At 42.3% G+C, this 16370-nt stretch overlaps 1 protein-coding gene across 2 annotated transcripts; it reads right to left on the bottom strand.

The window, feature by feature from the left end:
• Nucleotides 1-9093: 9093 nt before the first annotated feature.
• Nucleotides 9094-15397, bottom strand: LOC113031208 (uncharacterized). Of its 2 annotated transcripts, none has more exons than XM_026183188.2 (2): nt 15056-15397; nt 9094-12845 (listed from the first exon to the last, which is right to left on the bottom strand). In XM_026183188.2, exon 2 carries the CDS (start codon nt 12814-12816, stop codon nt 10786-10788), a length of 2031 nt encoding a protein of 676 aa, XP_026038973.1. In that variant the 5' UTR covers nt 12817-12845; nt 15056-15397; the 3' UTR covers nt 9094-10785. The 2 variants fall into 2 exon arrangements, with proteins under 2 accessions (XP_026038973.1, XP_026038974.1); XM_026183189.2 differs by lacking the exon at nt 15056-15397 and adding an exon at nt 13725-14223.
• Nucleotides 15398-16370: the final 973 nt, after the last annotated feature.

The following is a 16370-nucleotide window of genomic DNA, read 5'->3' as shown; positions in this document are numbered from 1 at the left end:
TGTGTGTGTGCCTGTATGCATACTTGTATCTCTCAATTTTGCTTCTTGTATGCCAGCACTCTCACTTATGTGTGTGTGTCTGTGCGCGTCTTCCTGTAAATGCACGGCAGGTAATGTGAGTGTATTTCCTGTGTGTGTGTGTGTGTGTGTGTGTGTGTGTGTGTGTGTGTGTGTGTGTGTGTGTGTGTGTGTGTGTGTTTGTGGGAGGAGGGAGACAGGAACATAAGTGGAGATGACTCACCAGTCTTTTGTGACAGTGGTGCAGAGAGAGTGCTTTTCACCCATTTCTCTCCCTTGGGGCTTGCATACAAAACAAGAAATGGAGAGAGGGTAAAGAAGAAAAGGAGAGGAAGATTGGGTGTTAGGAAGCATTAGGGGGGATTTGGGGGAGGGGGGGGATAATTGAAGGAAAAAAAACTGGGAGAAGATGGCAAATGAGTGTAGAGAGCTGGACAAAGAGAAGCGAAGAAAAGATGAAAGGAGTGAGCAAAAAAAAAAAAAGACTAGGGTTGCAAAGATCATAAACAAAGGATGCCGTTTCACGGGAGAGGCACTGGCAGCTCTGCCTTTGTTGTCCTAATGGCTGGTGAAAGCATTGTTGATGGGCCATATTGTGTTCAGTGTAGGTAGTAACAGATGAATCAACAAAATAAAAGGGGGTCACAGTGACAAGATTCAGATTTAATTTGGAAAAAGCATTCAGGTCAGGAGTGTGTTAACCCTTTGAGCAGCTTTCCTGAATATCTGCCTACCTTTACTTATTTATCGGCAGCTTGCCTACTTGGAAATAATTCTGTCAAACACAAATGAAAGTCATGAAAATTTATTGTGCATGTTGATTTGTATTCACAGCATTTTAAGCTAATTTATGATAGCAGTAAGTTTATATATTTTTTTGTTTTTCTTCTGCTTTTTATTGCAGTGTTTGGATCCTCAGGACCTAAAAGGCCTGCTTATTGAATTTTAAGCTCAAGATGTTTCGAGCTCCGTGATGTAAATGTTCAGCTAGAGACCATTTAATGCAACAGGTTGATGATCAGATCCGTGAGTGTGGTGGTAACCAATACATTTAAAAAAAAACACACACACACCCCATAATTATAGTTCTGTTAGAAGGTGCTTAATGGTAACGCATTAAATGTACCATTTCTGCAGCAATGCCCTGATTGAGTCACCATCCCATATTTCCCTCGTGCTGCTGCGCAGGTTTTCAGTAACAACCCGTCAAATATAAAAGGCTGCAGACCTCACCAGGTCAGAAGAGGCATCCCATTAGGCCTTTGTTCTCTCAAACTCTGCAGCCATTCACAGTTACAAACGCAGCGACAAAGGTGTCATGTAACAGGATAAACTCTAATTAGCGGCATTTCTCAGTTTCAAAAGAGTTGTGGAAATCAGCAGCTTAATAGGAGTTTAAAAGCAACATGAGGCAGCTCACAGACCTCCAGCAATTTCACATCATCCCATGTTCGAATGTGACGATGATGAGAGATGAGATAGCCTTTATTTGTCAGTTGCTGTTGCCCACAACTGAGATGACAGACCTTGCCGACTGTACATACAATGCACAAACATCACATTGGGGACACAGGTCAGGCTAGGTAGCAAGGGAAAAAAAAAACATCGAAATGTGTAACACAAAAGGATAATACAGGAATGCACAGATATCAACACACCATAACACAATAAAACACAGACAAGCCGCATGGGAGAGTATTCTAGTGTGTACAGCTGATCTGGGACCGCTGCAGTCTTCGATTGCGCCTCCAGCTGATCCAGTGTCCACATCGGATGGAAGGTAAGCATGGGAGGAAGCGTTGGATTCGGGGGAGTGAGGGCGTATCAGTATCTGTGTACATGTTTAGTGCGTGTGTGTGTGTGTGTGTATCCCGTGTTCAGCTGAGAGAAAGTGTCACCACGCCCGGTTAAGCAAAGGTCAACAGTCTCCAGCGGACCAAGGTGGCCTTGAAGGAGGTACAAAGAGTTCTGATAACAGTCCTGTTATCATGGGAAGAATTTGTTGTTCCAGTCAGCTTCAACCTTGGCAGGCCTTCAGCTGGCGCCAGGGGGGCCGCATGAGTGAAGATGGTGAATGTTTGGGTTTAGTGGAACAACTGCATCCAATTTTTACAGTTGGTCTAATGTCCATCACTGGTCACCAATTATCTCAATTCCCGTTGTTCTTCTCCAAGATCTTTTCCATACTTCGTTCAAAACACAGTCTGAGTACTCACAGCCCTGCCAATTGTCTATCATGTCAGCCAGCCTTATAGGATTTTGAACAGCTGTAGCCGCTTCTTGTTCTTCGATAAGGTCCAAGCCAGCTCCAATCAGCCCGAACTCTGTTATCGTGGTTCCAGATTGGTAGATGTCGTTCAATGTCCTGCATCGAGAGTGTCGCCAGACACACGACGCAACCGACCATCGAGTATCTGGCAGCAAACGTCTCTGCAGGACAATCGGGCTCTCCCAAGCCCAGCAGGGTGTCAATTCCGTTACGGGACCAGTTGATCAAATCTTTAGGTTTTAGAGAACAAGACTGAGAAACTCTTTGAGGGTTAGAGTTAGACAAGACTAGACAAACACATAGAAGCAGGAGCAGGGAAGATAAGGGAGGGAGGGTGGGAAAGATGCGTCCGCCTCCTCCGAGAGCCAAAGAAGACCGTGAAGTCATATTGAGAAAGGTGAAATAGATGTTCAATGGGAATGCTGGTACAACCTGCAGCTTTTGTGCCTTTTAACTTAGTTAAAGCGGAATATAATCAGCTAAAATCCTTAATTTGTTTTTTATAATTAGGGCCACAGTTTGATGGCTAATGAAATGTTTATAGCTTTATAATTCAGCCTCTCTACAACCACAGTGGCTCTTAAATCGGATAATCAAGATGTGATGGAAGTGCAGAATTTCAGCTTTAATTCAAGGCGTTTAACAAAGTTTTTGCATGAGATGTTTTTGGATTTGCAGCCAATTTCATACATAGTGCCCCATTTTCAGAGGCTCAGAATTAATTGGATAATTAGGTCTGGTCCCTCCTTATTTAATGTCAAATGAAGCAGACATAATATATGGAGTTGATTCACAGTGTTGAAATTGAGTTTTAGAGCCTTTTTTTAAGTGTAGTTTTAAATATGAGACCCGAAGAGATGTCTGTGCAAGTGAGGGAGGCCATCATTAGACTAAATAAAATGAAATAAACACATTAGACAGACAAAAGCAAACTTAAGGCACGGCTGACTAAACAATCGACAACATTTTTAAAAATGAAGGAATGCAGTGGCTAGCTCAGCAACACCAAAATACCCTAAAAAACACAGAAAACAACTAAAGTGCACAGTGATAGAATTATTACCTTTGTTGATGTCCTTTTTCAGCTCTACAATCCAGGGAAATCTCGGTGAATAGAAATACAGATGGTTTTACAACATGGTGCAAACCACTGGTTACACTCAAGAACACTTTGGCAAGATTAGATACCTAAAAGAGCCGGCATTGTTGTAATTCTTAAACAGTTAATTAAAACCCCTTGAATTAAAGCTGAAAGTCGGCACTTCAGTCACTCATTGATCTTTTGATTTCTGGTGGTGTGTACAGAGGCAAAACTACAAAACAACTGTGTGTTTGTTTAACAAATTATGGACCTCACTGTAAGTACAGCCCCAGCATGAGTATGAGCAACGGGAGAAGAAAAATACATCAAAATAAGACATAGAAATATTTAATTGGCCCAAGAAGAAAACACAAACCATGTCCTGTTAGCAGCTTAATATCAGTGGTTGTAAAGGGGATTTGGTCATTAAAACACTATAGAGTTTAAGCCCTGCACCTCACATACATACATATCGTGAATTCTGTTTAGCTAATACCATGCTGACATCTTAAGTTAAAGGTGGGATCAAAGTCCGACTGTTATAGAAATTCCAGGAGCGTTATTTAATCAGATTTTGAAGGCTACTCAATATTTATATCACAGTGGCTGACATTTTTCCTCACATTTCTGCTTCTGTGAATGCATGGGCTTCTTGGGGCCATTGCTGATGAATTGTTGTGCTGTCAGACTCTTCCGTGCCAGGAGCTGGATGTATACCAAATTTTGTGCCTGTGAGAGTTGGAGCCTTTTGAAAGATTCAAATAGCATTTTAATTATAGCACACCCACCAGGCAACATATAAATGATTACTATAAGGACGTAATGTGATCTAAAGCTTGACACACAATTATCCCTTTGTGCTGGAAAAAAAAATGTAAATCGCGATTGTGTAGTATGTCACAGAAACATGAATGAGGGAATGTAAATAGCCACATCCCAACAATTCTCTTTTTGTCCGCCGCTTGGCAACAAGGTGGGAGAAGAGGACTTCATGGAAGCTTCCTTTTTTTCATAAGCTGCATCCTCTGCACAGACTTGACGCGTGATCAGAGCGGTCATGCTTAGTCACGTCGTCATGTGTCAGTTCTGAGAAACACTGAACTGGATTCACTCAGACATTGTAAATTATACATTATCACACCGACTTTATACAGCTGTTTGTCTGTATTAGGCAATTATTCCAATACGGGCCAGCATGTGTGGCAGTTATTATAGGCCATGCGTGTAGCGTTGCTAACTCACAGAGCCTTGAATTCTGATAGAGCAGTGTAAAACAAATGGGAACACAGAAGAAAATCACTGAGAGGATTAGCTGCCTTTATCAAGTTAGATTAAATTTGATTTGTGGAACGATCTTGCTGGACTTGGGCCACAGTTCCCAATTTAAAAATGCTACATGCTGATGTTTTTTAAAAAATGTCCTAATGACATCTTAAAGTGCCGTCCATAAAAACATGTACTTAAAAAAAACACTATACAGAAGACAGGACATCCCTCTTGGTTCTTTGCTAGATGTCATCAAATCGATCATTTAAAGGGCAGGGCTCTGGGGTCAGATCGACCCCGAGTGTCATGATGATGTCATCTTTCTGAATTAATTTACTTACTGTGCTGGTTATGAGGTGACCAGCATGCATCAGTGATCATACTGAAAAAATGATGTATTTGAATTTAATATTTGACATAACATTTTTTAAAAATTAACTCAAACTTGCACTGCAAATTTGACCTTTTTTACTGATCTCACTGAGGCCTCAGTACAGCCTCAGTACAGCCTCTGAGCATCTTTCAATCATCTTTCACATTCAAACGATGGCCGGGAATTTTTTTAAAATGTCCAAATCAGTCAGATGGGATATTAAACAGACTTTGCCCCTCCAGCATCTTGGTGCAAAGTCAGTGCAGTGGCCAGTCAAGCCCATGGTCTAGGTAACTGTGGAGAGAAATTACAGCGAGGGGGTGTCATGTGTCCTGCCAGTCCCCATATACTGCCCATTAGTATGAGTGAAACACTTAGGGCCTACTTCTATTGCCTAAATGCTTTATGACTGAAAGGAGTTAGTTAAGATGTCATGTGCCACAATTTTAGGGGTTTCTTCAAACTACTTACAAGCTTTGGAGTCTTCCTTTGAGAGCCTAATCACCCTTGAAAGTAGAACCGGGATGTCTGCTTCTGGCAGTTATAAGAAAATTATGACAAATAGCATTTGAAAATAGCAATCTAATAGCAGAAGGGAGACAGGCCCAGCTGTCATCCATATTTCTGTGTACTGTTTTTGTCCACTGGGCCCTGCGAGGGCCGTCTGACCCAGTGTTTTGAGTTTTCTTATATTTTGATGTTTATGGTTTATGTTTAAGATCATGTAGTTATCTTCAGCTCATTCTATTTTGCCTAGGTTGCCATTTTAGTTCAGTGTTTATTAGATTCCCCTTGTGTCTTCGACCCCAGTGTTTAGGTCTCCCTCACCCTTCATCCTGTCTCCTACTCGTTTACATGTTTTCCCTTTGTGACCCATTACTTCTGTCACGTGTGTTTCCCCCTAGCCATCATGCTCTGTTTGTGCTTAGTTGTGTCAGTGGCTCCTCCCCAGTCCCCTTTTCCCTCTGTATGTATTTATAGTGTGCATGTTCCTCGTTGGTTCGCCATGTTAAGTCTGCATGTCTTAATCTGTCATATATAGAAGAGCCACCTTGACATGCATCTAAAGGGCAAAGGTCACTCTTTCGACAATGCCATTGTTCACATATTGAACAGAGAGGACAGATGGTTTGAAAGAGGAGTGAAAGAAGCCATCTATGTTCACTGTGAACGGCCATCTTTGAACACAGGCGGTGGTTTACGACACCAACTGTCTGTCATCTATAATCCAGTTTTGAGATCCCTTCCCAGACGCCTTAACGCCCACTCACATCCTGGGCCATTTGACCTCAGGAAATCACATGGTAAGGTGAGGCTAAGTTTCACCTGAAACCTTGGCTGATTGTGACCCACACCCATTTTCACACCTTGGCTCATGTGATTAGGTAGAGGATCAATAGGGGGTCCATGACCCTCTTGGGGACACTCCCATAGGGCTTAAATCTGGGATTCTCCACCAGTTGCTCTTAGAACTGAAGAAGCTTCTCAGATGAGAGGTGAAACGTCTTCAAGGAATCTTAAAGAAGTCCAGACGCTTTTCTTTCCAACCTCCTTAGACTACAAGGCCCTTCACAGACAATCTGTTATATGTTTCATGTCTGCGTGTCCTATGTTGTCAAGTTTGTGTTGTCATGTCTGCGTCTCATCATGTTTCCTGTTTTATTTTGAAGAGGTCTGGTGTTCCATGTTTAGTGTGTTTAGTTTCACTTCCCCTGTGGTGTCATTATGTTCATTCTAATCAGCTGTTTTCTCATGTGTTTCCACTTCCCCATATCACCTCCTGTGTATATTTAGTCTGTGTGTTTTCATTCATTCCTTGTCTGTTCATCCTGCTGTGTGATTCCATCTTTCAAGGTCTATGAATTGATGCCAAACGTCAGGTTTCTATGTTCACGTTCCAGAGTTTTTTATGTTTAGACTTCGTTCTCCCAGTTTAGTCTATTGTTTCGTTTTGTCTCTGCCTTTTGTTTTTGTACTGTTTTACCAGCCTACAATAAACGACTCACAGTTTCAATCCAATCCAATTCAATCCTACTTTATTATAAAGTCCTTTCCAGTAAAAAATAACCCTTATTTAAGATCAAGTTTAGTTTTCGTGTGTCTGCAATTGGGTCCACCTCCTCTCTCCACACAGTCGGCTTCTCCGCTAACTGTGACACCCTCAGGTTAGAAACCAGTTTAAATGCCGGGTGGCCAGAAGCATCAACTGAATAATAGAGTTGCATTGTGTTTATCTGGGCTTATAAATAGGGAAATATCAGTTTAAAAGACAATATGTCAAGGTTGTGTTTAGTGTTTGTTTCTGCTGCCTCCAAGAAGCAGGTAGTTTACTGCTTAAACTACCTGCTTCTTCTTCTTTCGGCTGTCTCCATCTTATCCTATCCTGACTATGTCATACCAACCATCCTCCTTCCCAACATCCATGAATCTTTTTTGATGGACTTGCTCTTTTCCTCGTGCCTGGCAGCTCCATATTCATCATCCTTTGTCACCTACCCCGCCCCCCCTGTCAAAACCATCTCAGACTTCCTTCCATGTTGCTTTAAACTATGAGTTAAACTCATTCAAATCACATTTTACATTTAAATAAAACTAATCCATCTTAAAGTTGCTTAAAAGAGCACTCAACAAACAAACTGTCATTTTTCCTTGTATTCTTCACCAGCATCGCTATAATAATGTTTTTCACATGTGTCTAAACAGAAACTGACTGAAATGGTGAGAGACATAGCAGATCTCACACAGCTTTGTTTTATTCCCCGTGACCCGTAAATAAAAATATAGCGTGTAAAATGCATCATAAAAAAAGTGACTGTGATTTCTTCTTTATGTTTAGCCAAAATTAGAAAGGCAATAAACTCTTTAAAATGTGAAACTATTCTTTTGATATTCTTAAAGCCCCATGAAGCCCATTAGTGAGGTGCTGAACAGTTTCAGTGGCCCTCGCCATTGATTCTCCGGGACTCCTGATTTTCAGTCTTTAAGAGTCAGATGTTTTCTCATCTGCTGTTTTGGTGGTAGTGGTGGTGGTGGAGGGCCTGGCTAACATACTGGTTTACAATCTCATTGTCATATTTGCCAAAGAATTAAGTGACTCACTGATCCTCCCACATCATCCCAACCAACCAGCATGCCCACATCGCTCTCGCCACCACCGGGATCACCAAATCACCTCACTGCTAGGATCGAGGGTCCAAGGGTTTTTGTCTCTCTAGCACTGCTGCCTAAAGGCAAGTGGCTAAGTGACAAATGAAAACATAATTCCTGCAATCATTCTGTGAATATCTAGATAGAAACTACAAGCTGTAACCCAATGTCTGCATTCATGAAATGGTGTCCAAGAAACACCATGAAAGGCACTGTTCAAATAAACCGAGGCGCAAGCTCACAAGATAACACGTGATTAAAACATATTGACAACCTGCTAATCACTGTCACTGTTTGTACCGCTGACAGCATGCATAAAGTTTGTTTTGATGCCAAAAAAGCGGGCGACCAGAAGCACTTCAAGGGATTATACCAGAAGGGTATATTGCCTGTGTGATGTGAGAGTGAGGGGGAGGTGTGGAAACAAGATATGGCAGGAAACCTATCTACCAAACACCTTTCCACCGGCCGACTGGCAGCCTCGAGGCAGAAGCAAACATGACTCAATCTTTATCTTAAATGCCAGCAGCTAAATTACTATACAGCTCAAAGAGAATATGTATGTGTGTGTGTGTGTATGTGTGTGTGGTCCTGCGCAGTAAAGTGTACAGATGGATGACTCATCCACCAATCATGTGACTCATCAATCACTGCAGTTACCATTTCCCTGCCTTCTTCTGAAATTTTCCTTTTCTTTAGTTCTCTTTCATTCCCGTCTGGCTGTTGTTGCCTTTTCCCTCCCTGTTTTTTACTCTTCATTTTGATTTTTTTGAGATAGAATAAAGTCCCTCTATGGGTTTTTCTTTACTTGATTGATGTGGCTGTCACTGAGATTTACTGTCTTTCTCTTTAGTGTTTTATTTTTTGTTTTAAGCTAAAGAACCAAGTGTTCGTGCTGTTTTTGCTTCGGCACAAATACAACAGAGCACTCGCCAAAAAGCCATGAAAAAACTGAACTTTAATAAAATAATTGCTTTTATTTTTTATCATATAGCAAAACTAGTAATCATCATGCTGTTATTTACACATTGCACGGGCATATTTATTTCACACTGTACATCTTACAATGCTAAAGTGACATCAACAACAACACTCTCCTTTTACAAGACAGATGGCTTCACTGTGGACACAGTGGCCCTCTTCCTTTGAGATTTCTTTTTTTTTTATGTTCACAGTTTATTCAGAGAAGACAACCATTTTGAATTCTCCATACTGTTTTATTTTTTTCCTCTTTTTTTGTTCTTTTTTTTTGTTCATTTTTTAAGATGCAAGTAGAAAGACGTGCATTTAACGGTTTAAGCACAATCCCTGACTCCCCGGCCTGAAACTTTTCAATGAATTTCTTCTGAAAAATGAACAAAATGTTTTGTAGCCTCTTGGTGGAAATCAGTTGTTTTTTTGTTTTGTTTTAAAAAAAAAAGGCTGCAGAACAGATAGCGTGATTTCAAGTATTTTTTTTTCTTTTTAAAATAAAGGAAAAAAATAGATACAATACATATGACGCGTGTGCGTAAAACAAAGTAAATGTGAACTGGAGATGGACAATGAGAAAATGATCCAAAACATGAAGCACTCCTGCAGAGTCACGGAGCGCTGCATGGATGTGGCGACGGTGGATCTGCCGTAAATATGTTGACACAATAACTTCTGGATCCCAGAATGCTTGAAACCCCTTAGTCCACCAGGTTGGAAGTGTTTAGTGTTTAACTTTGTGCTTTTGGAGTCCACAGGGTTTCTACATTGGGATGATGAGAGAATTATGCAATATGATATTTCCCTTATAGAACCATGGTGCTTTGTAAGGCAAAAATCTGAATCTTGAGTTTGAAAAAAAAACAAAAAACGAACTGAAATGTGTGTATTTGGCACCTTTGCAAGTTGCAGCTGTTTAAGGTTGATCCAATCAGAAATGAGAAAGGCAACTACACACATCAAATACAACAAAAAGTATACTGTCAACATTTGACAATATCCGTGTTCTTTCTCTTTTTCTCTGTGTGCACGCATGTGTGTGTGTGTGTGTGTGTGTGTGTGTGTGTGTGTGTGTGTGTGTGTGTGTGTGTGTGTGTGTGTGTGTGTGTGTGTGTGTGTGTGTGGATAAGAAGTAATTGAACTACTTTAGTTTTGTAATGTGACGTGCAGAATATAAAACAAAAGATACAAAGTGATGTTGTAAACATGATTCTCTTACAATGGCCGCATCTGCTTGTGAATGTGTCACAATGTGATTCTATGTAAGTGTGTGTGTGTGTGTGTAGTGTGTGTGTTTGCGTGTGTCCTCTATAGATCTCTGAAATATGCAAGAACATCAGAGATTGACCTGAATGGAGGCAGACATACACCATGGTATGTTCTGTTTCAAAATGTAAACTGAGCAAGAGGCTGAACATGGTTACAGGGAGCTTAAACTAGGACACCTTCATCCTCTCCCTGACTGAGAAAATCAACAAAAATACAGTGATTAAACCAACATAAATCTAACTTTTTACTTCTGAAATTTCTCATCAGGCTCAAAACACACCTTCTCTGAATCTTTTTTTTCCCCACCTCTGCTTTAGCTTTTCTCCCACTACTGTATAACTATCCCACATCTGTGAGTCCCTCTGAGCGGACAGTGTCCAAAAAAGTCTCTCAATACATTCTGCGCTTCATGTAGATCCTCTCAATAAAGTTTTCTAGTTCCTCCTCACTGTCCAGCTGAGGCACCAGCCCATCTTCCTCATAGTCATCTCCCGGTGTGACTTGTGGATAGTAGTAGGGGGGTCGCCTGCCTCTCCTGGGTGTGGTTATCGGTTTGGGAGGGGGCAGGGGTTGGTAGGTCCGTGGGTGAGGAAGGATATAGTTAGAGATATAAGGGGTAAGAGGCAGGCGTGGTGGTGGCTGCTGCTTCCAGCCTTGTCCGCGGTTCTTAACCCCGCCCCTGTGTCTGCGTCTCGGGGCCTGGAGGTCAAGTTCCTGGGGGCCGAAGGTCTGGTCTCTGGAGGGGACGGGCTTCCCATAATATTGTGGTTTGGGATATGGGAAATAAACTGGGTAGTATGCTCGATATGGCTTTTGGTAATATGGATAAGAGGGGAAGGCTAAAAACTGTTTCTGGGGCTTATACCAGTAGTCAAGCTGCTTCTGAGGCTTATACCAATAGTCCTGCTTGTATGACTTGACTTTATCCTTGTGCCATTTCTTGTTGGACTTGTTGTACCTATAAGGGGCTTTCTTGGGGTTTTTTGAGGCTGTGTAGTGATAAACAGGTGGGGCAACCAGAGGAGGAGGTACCAGAGGCCTAAAGCGTGGGGCAACAGGGTTGCTGTTGGTTGGCAGCTGTTGTAACTCTTTCCTTTTTTTCTTCTTCTCCTCCACATCACTAATAATCTCAATCACATCATCGGCAGGCAGGTGCAGCTTGCTGCTGATCTCAATAAGCCTGTCAATCATCTGCTGGTCCAGGTCATCTTCATCAGGAAGGATCTCCTCTGAGCGTTTGTCCTCAGCCGTGTTGCCGGCGGCCCCCATGCTGCTTTTCTGCCGGGGCTTCATGTAGGACTGCTGCTTCCTCCCCATGTACTGCAGCAACATGTCAGAGGCGATGTCTGCCAGCCTCTGCTCTTCCTCTCTGGCTCGCTCGGCCTCCTCCTGCTGCCGGAGCACCTCCTGTTTCTCCGCCCGCGCTCTCGCCTCTTCCTCCATGTGGGAGAGGCTCTCCTCTTCTTCCTCAACCTCCTCCTCCAGCTCCTCTCCTTCATCCTCAAAGTCATCCATGAAGTTGCCCCCCTTCACAGGTCTGTTGCGGGACGGGTTCTCCTGCCAGTGCTGCTTCTTTCCTGCACGTGCTAACTGAGTGTTGTATGCTTTGTAGCCCTTCAGAGGAGGCAGGATCTCATTATCTTGGAGACCCAAGTCAATGTTCTGGAAGTAGCCTCTTATTTTGCGCTGCAGGGAAGGGTCATCTCCCTCTGAGGTGGAGCCTGGCATGGCCTCATCTAAGAAACTTTCTGAGTATTTTCCCTCCTCCTGCCCCTCTCCTTCGTCTTTCTTTTCGTCCTCCCTTACGCTATCTGTTCCCACATTCTTCACAGACCACCCTTGATCCTCCGACCTTGTGTTGTCATCCTCCTCCCCCTCCCTCTCCTTCAAGTCATCCCCCTGAGCAGCTGCCAAATGGCCTACATTTAGCTGTTCAATAGCCTTATCGGCCCCTCGCCCCTCCTTCTCCGCCTCCACCCCCCTCTCTCCCTGTGGCTGCTCTGTTCTCCTTATCTCACCACCCTCAGAGCCTTCAGCAGAGGGCAGCTCCGGACTCCGATCCCCTTCCCAGTCTCTGTTTTTGCTAGCCTGTTTTTCACTGTCCCCCAGGTGGTCCAGGGCCTCAAGCAGAACCGCAAGCACCTGCGCAGGGTCCGTCACTTTATCTAATTGGCTGTCTTGACCCGGGCCCCGACCCCAGTCTAGGGACACGTTGTCAGGGCTGGAGAGGCTCTGGGGCTGGGGTGAGTGAAAGGGGGCAAGGTTGTCCTCTTTACGATCTGTCCGGGTGCGCCCCTCCACCCCACCCTCCCCTGCCTCACCCCACACAGGGGCGGTGTCAGCTAACTGTGGAATGACAATGAGCAGGACCAATAGGATGAGGTGGGCTGTGGAAGGGGCGTGATGACAGGTCATGACCATGCAGAACTGGCAGGAGGGAGGTTAAGCACCTGAAGAAGGAGAGAAGGCAGAGAGAGAAGGACAGAAGAAGGATGAGAATTTATTCACATATCATTTCTTATCTCTGGAATCACAAATTTGCTTTTTTGTGTTGTTGTTACTTTATTTTCTTTATTGTTTTCTCCCAGTGGCAATGTGAGCATTGGTGTCATTTAAATAACATACAGCTTTGGTGAAAAAGCCAAAATGTAGAGAGGACTGACTGGTAAGAAATATTTCATTAAGTCCACAGCCTGCCATAAAGTTTCAAAGAAAATGTACCTGGAAAAATAACCAGTTTTTCAAACAAAACATTTTTACCACAAAGAGGCCACCATATAAAAAAACAAAAAACAAAAAACCGTTTTCCAGTTATTGTAGAAACCATTGAGGACAAAAGCAGGCAGGCGTAGCAGCAAAATGCAACAAATTCTCCTCTCTTTTATTTTCGATATAGAGCGTTTTTGACTGAAAAAAAAAGTGGTTTCTAACATTTCCAGCTCCAGTTGTGTCACTGCTGTGCAGCTTGGATACAACTGAAAACATGAAGATGAAGCTCTGAGAAACCAGGTCGTGAGTCGTTGAATTAACCTATAAAAACCGAGAAAAAGAAAAAAAATTGCGCATTTCTTTGAAGGGATGGGGGATAATCCGCACAAAGAAACTGCGTTTCGATTCTAAACATCGTGCCTTTTTTTTGTCTCGAGTCGCGCGTTAACCCACTCATTACCTACTCATTATCTTTAAGCCGCACGAATCACCTGGTTGGGAATAATACATTCCCTGGCGCATTTTGATTTAACTGAGCAAACTGTTTGCAACAGCAACGAAAATGCGCATCCGGTAACTGATTTGCGTCTTTTTTCTGGTATATGTTAAAAATGCCTCACCTCTTCCTCCAAGCCAACCCATCCAAATCGCGCGCACCTCCCATTTTCTAACGTCTAGTTCTTAAAAAAAAAAAGAAAGAAAGAAAGGAAATACTGAGAACAAAAACTGGTCCGAGCTCGCGTGTCCGTAATTGCTGTGATTTTGGTATTCCATGCGTCAAAGCGATGTCACCAAGACACTGGCACAGAAAGCTGCAAGCTCGGGGAAGTCATGCGTAAAGCCGGTGGCCACGGTTGAGTTATTTAACCCTACGGTTCCTGAGTGGTCCATCCAAATTGTAAATTAACCGGGCATTAAGTTTGAGAGGATAAAGCCTTTTTGCGCAAAGACAGGAGGGCGCAGCCAGTGAGGATGCAGGGCTTTGTCCTTGTGTGGCGTGAGCATGTTTCTCCTCACTGGCAGCGGTGGAATGCAGATAAGCGCAAATTTTTTGGCAGCACAACCCAATTTGATTTTTTTTTTTCATTTTATTAAATCAAGAGAAACGAAATTATTCGACTTATCAGGGCCAACTACCTACTCACAAATGGTTGGGATTCTAAATTATTTCGAATTAATAGCTGAAAACCGTCTGTTTAAATCGTGCTTGTTAAAAGAAAAAATACTGAAATCGTAAAAATGTGCACATTTTTTCAAATGTGCGAATTCTTCAAAGGTTTTTAAAAAACAATCTTGCGTGAAAATTTTCCCAAGATCTTCTGAGAGGCAGCTAGAAATGTTTATTAAATATTATTGTCTTCACATTGCAGAGATTCATTCTTAATTTATACTGAGTGAGTGAAATAAACAACATACAAAATTTGATATTTTACTGGGGATTTTTTTACACTGCATTTAATAATTATTATCATGCCTATACGTTCATAAGAACTGGGTTTGTTCGTAAATGTCACAATAATAACATTGTTTAAAAAAAAAAAAAGAAAATTAGAATGTATATATATGTGTATGTGTATATATATATATATATATATATATATATATATATATATATATATATATATATATATATATATATATATATTACTCGATTCCCTAGAATTGAAATCATACACAGTTTAGTCTAAATTTAAGCACCATATAGAAACGGCCACAGTTCATGTCTACTTCATAATCAGACGAGCAACAGTCGCACAAAGATTAATTCTAACGATGAAGATGCAAATTTAAAAGAAAAAAACACGAACTATTTCTCGTTATTTTTTAACAAAAAAAAAACGTAATTATGAACAGAGAATTATAACGAACTGAATAACAGTCAGAAATTGTCCTAATCTACCTGGTTAGTATGGTTTGTGAATGATGCAGAGACAGATTTCGTTCCACTTACCTGAAGTCCCACTGGGGGGTGGGGAAGTGGTGAAACTCGCAACGCACGGATAAAGCCAAGATTATTTCATGAATAGTGAAAGCACCTGAGAGAATTTCGGCTTTCCTCCCTCTCTCTTTCTCTCTCTCTCTCTCTCTCTTCAGCCTGTGACCAGCATCAAGGAAAAAAAATAACAATCAAAAAAGAATCTAACGTCTCTTTATTTATTTGTGAGGTGTTTGTATGGCGGCAGCACTGGTGCTAATGTACAATTGAGTGAATGTTTTCAGCACCACGGTCAGCGCAACTTTATTGTATATACCCTCGGCGGACCACGTGATCCTCCCCACCGCCACCCCCCAGCTGCAGGCAGTGCTGACGTCACTTCCATTGATAAGAATGTTGGTGTGGAGATGGCACTGTGAGTCTAGGCTGGCCCCAGCTGATGAATGAACGGAAATGGCATGAATGAAATAGTACTTTTCCTCAATGAAAGGAGCAAATTGTAGAGATAGAGCTGGTACACAGCCATTTTCCTTCTCACATATTAAAGGGTGGTGTGTTGCATCTTCCTCCCTTGTTGCTTCCTTCCTTTGCTCTGGCTTGTTTCAGAATCAGGAGAAGAGTGGGAGGGGAAAAAATAGAGTGACCTCTTTCACAGGCTATCAATTAGGATCATTTGGTGACATTCTCCCAAGAATCAATGACAAGAGGCCGATGTCTCGCCGCAGTTTGCTTGTTGGTTTTGGTCTTAGGTGGCCCCGGATCATCTGTAGCTCATGGGCTACGGCGGGAGCAGCCGCACTTTGCTGCTTGATTTCTTCTCAATTTTCAGGGATTGCACAATTTTCTACCCACCCCGTCATTTCTAGCCGCTCTCCATCTGTCAGCGGCTCAGTGTGCTCTTAATGTGGCCTCTCATCAGCATTGTTTTGCGCCACGGAGACACGAGCCAATGACCATTTGTACATAAATCAGTAACATTTCACGATAAGGGCAAACACGTGCTGAAGCAATATGTCATGATTATATGCATGAATGAATGCGGGATGTATCATGAATTCCTGCTGTTCACCATTTCAGGAATGATTAAGTGGCTGTGTGTTTATGTGATCAGGCAATTAACTTCATACATTAATTTAGTTGATACCGTTAAATTAGCTGGAATGCAGTCACATGCAACAAAAAAAGTGCATTTCAGACCCACGCGTCCAATGGGCCTCTGAAAGTGGAGCCCATATGCATTCTCATAAAAACACAAGGCTATTTTGTGACACTGAGAAGCGAAGACACCTACACGTTGCTGTAAGATCCGGCAGTCTTTGTTCACGTCACA

The sequence above is a fragment of the Astatotilapia calliptera genome, chromosome 10 (assembly GCF_964374335.1).
Source record: "Astatotilapia calliptera chromosome 10, fAstCal68.1, whole genome shotgun sequence".
Taxonomy (NCBI): Eukaryota; Metazoa; Chordata; class Actinopteri; order Cichliformes; family Cichlidae; genus Astatotilapia; species Astatotilapia calliptera.
This window is presented reverse-complemented; position numbering and strand designations above follow the sequence as displayed.

Coding starts and splice junctions, on each gene's coding strand:
- LOC113031208 (XM_026183188.2), bottom strand. CDS start 12,816: ATGGTCATGACCTGTCATCACGCCCCTTCCACAGCCCACCTCATCCTA.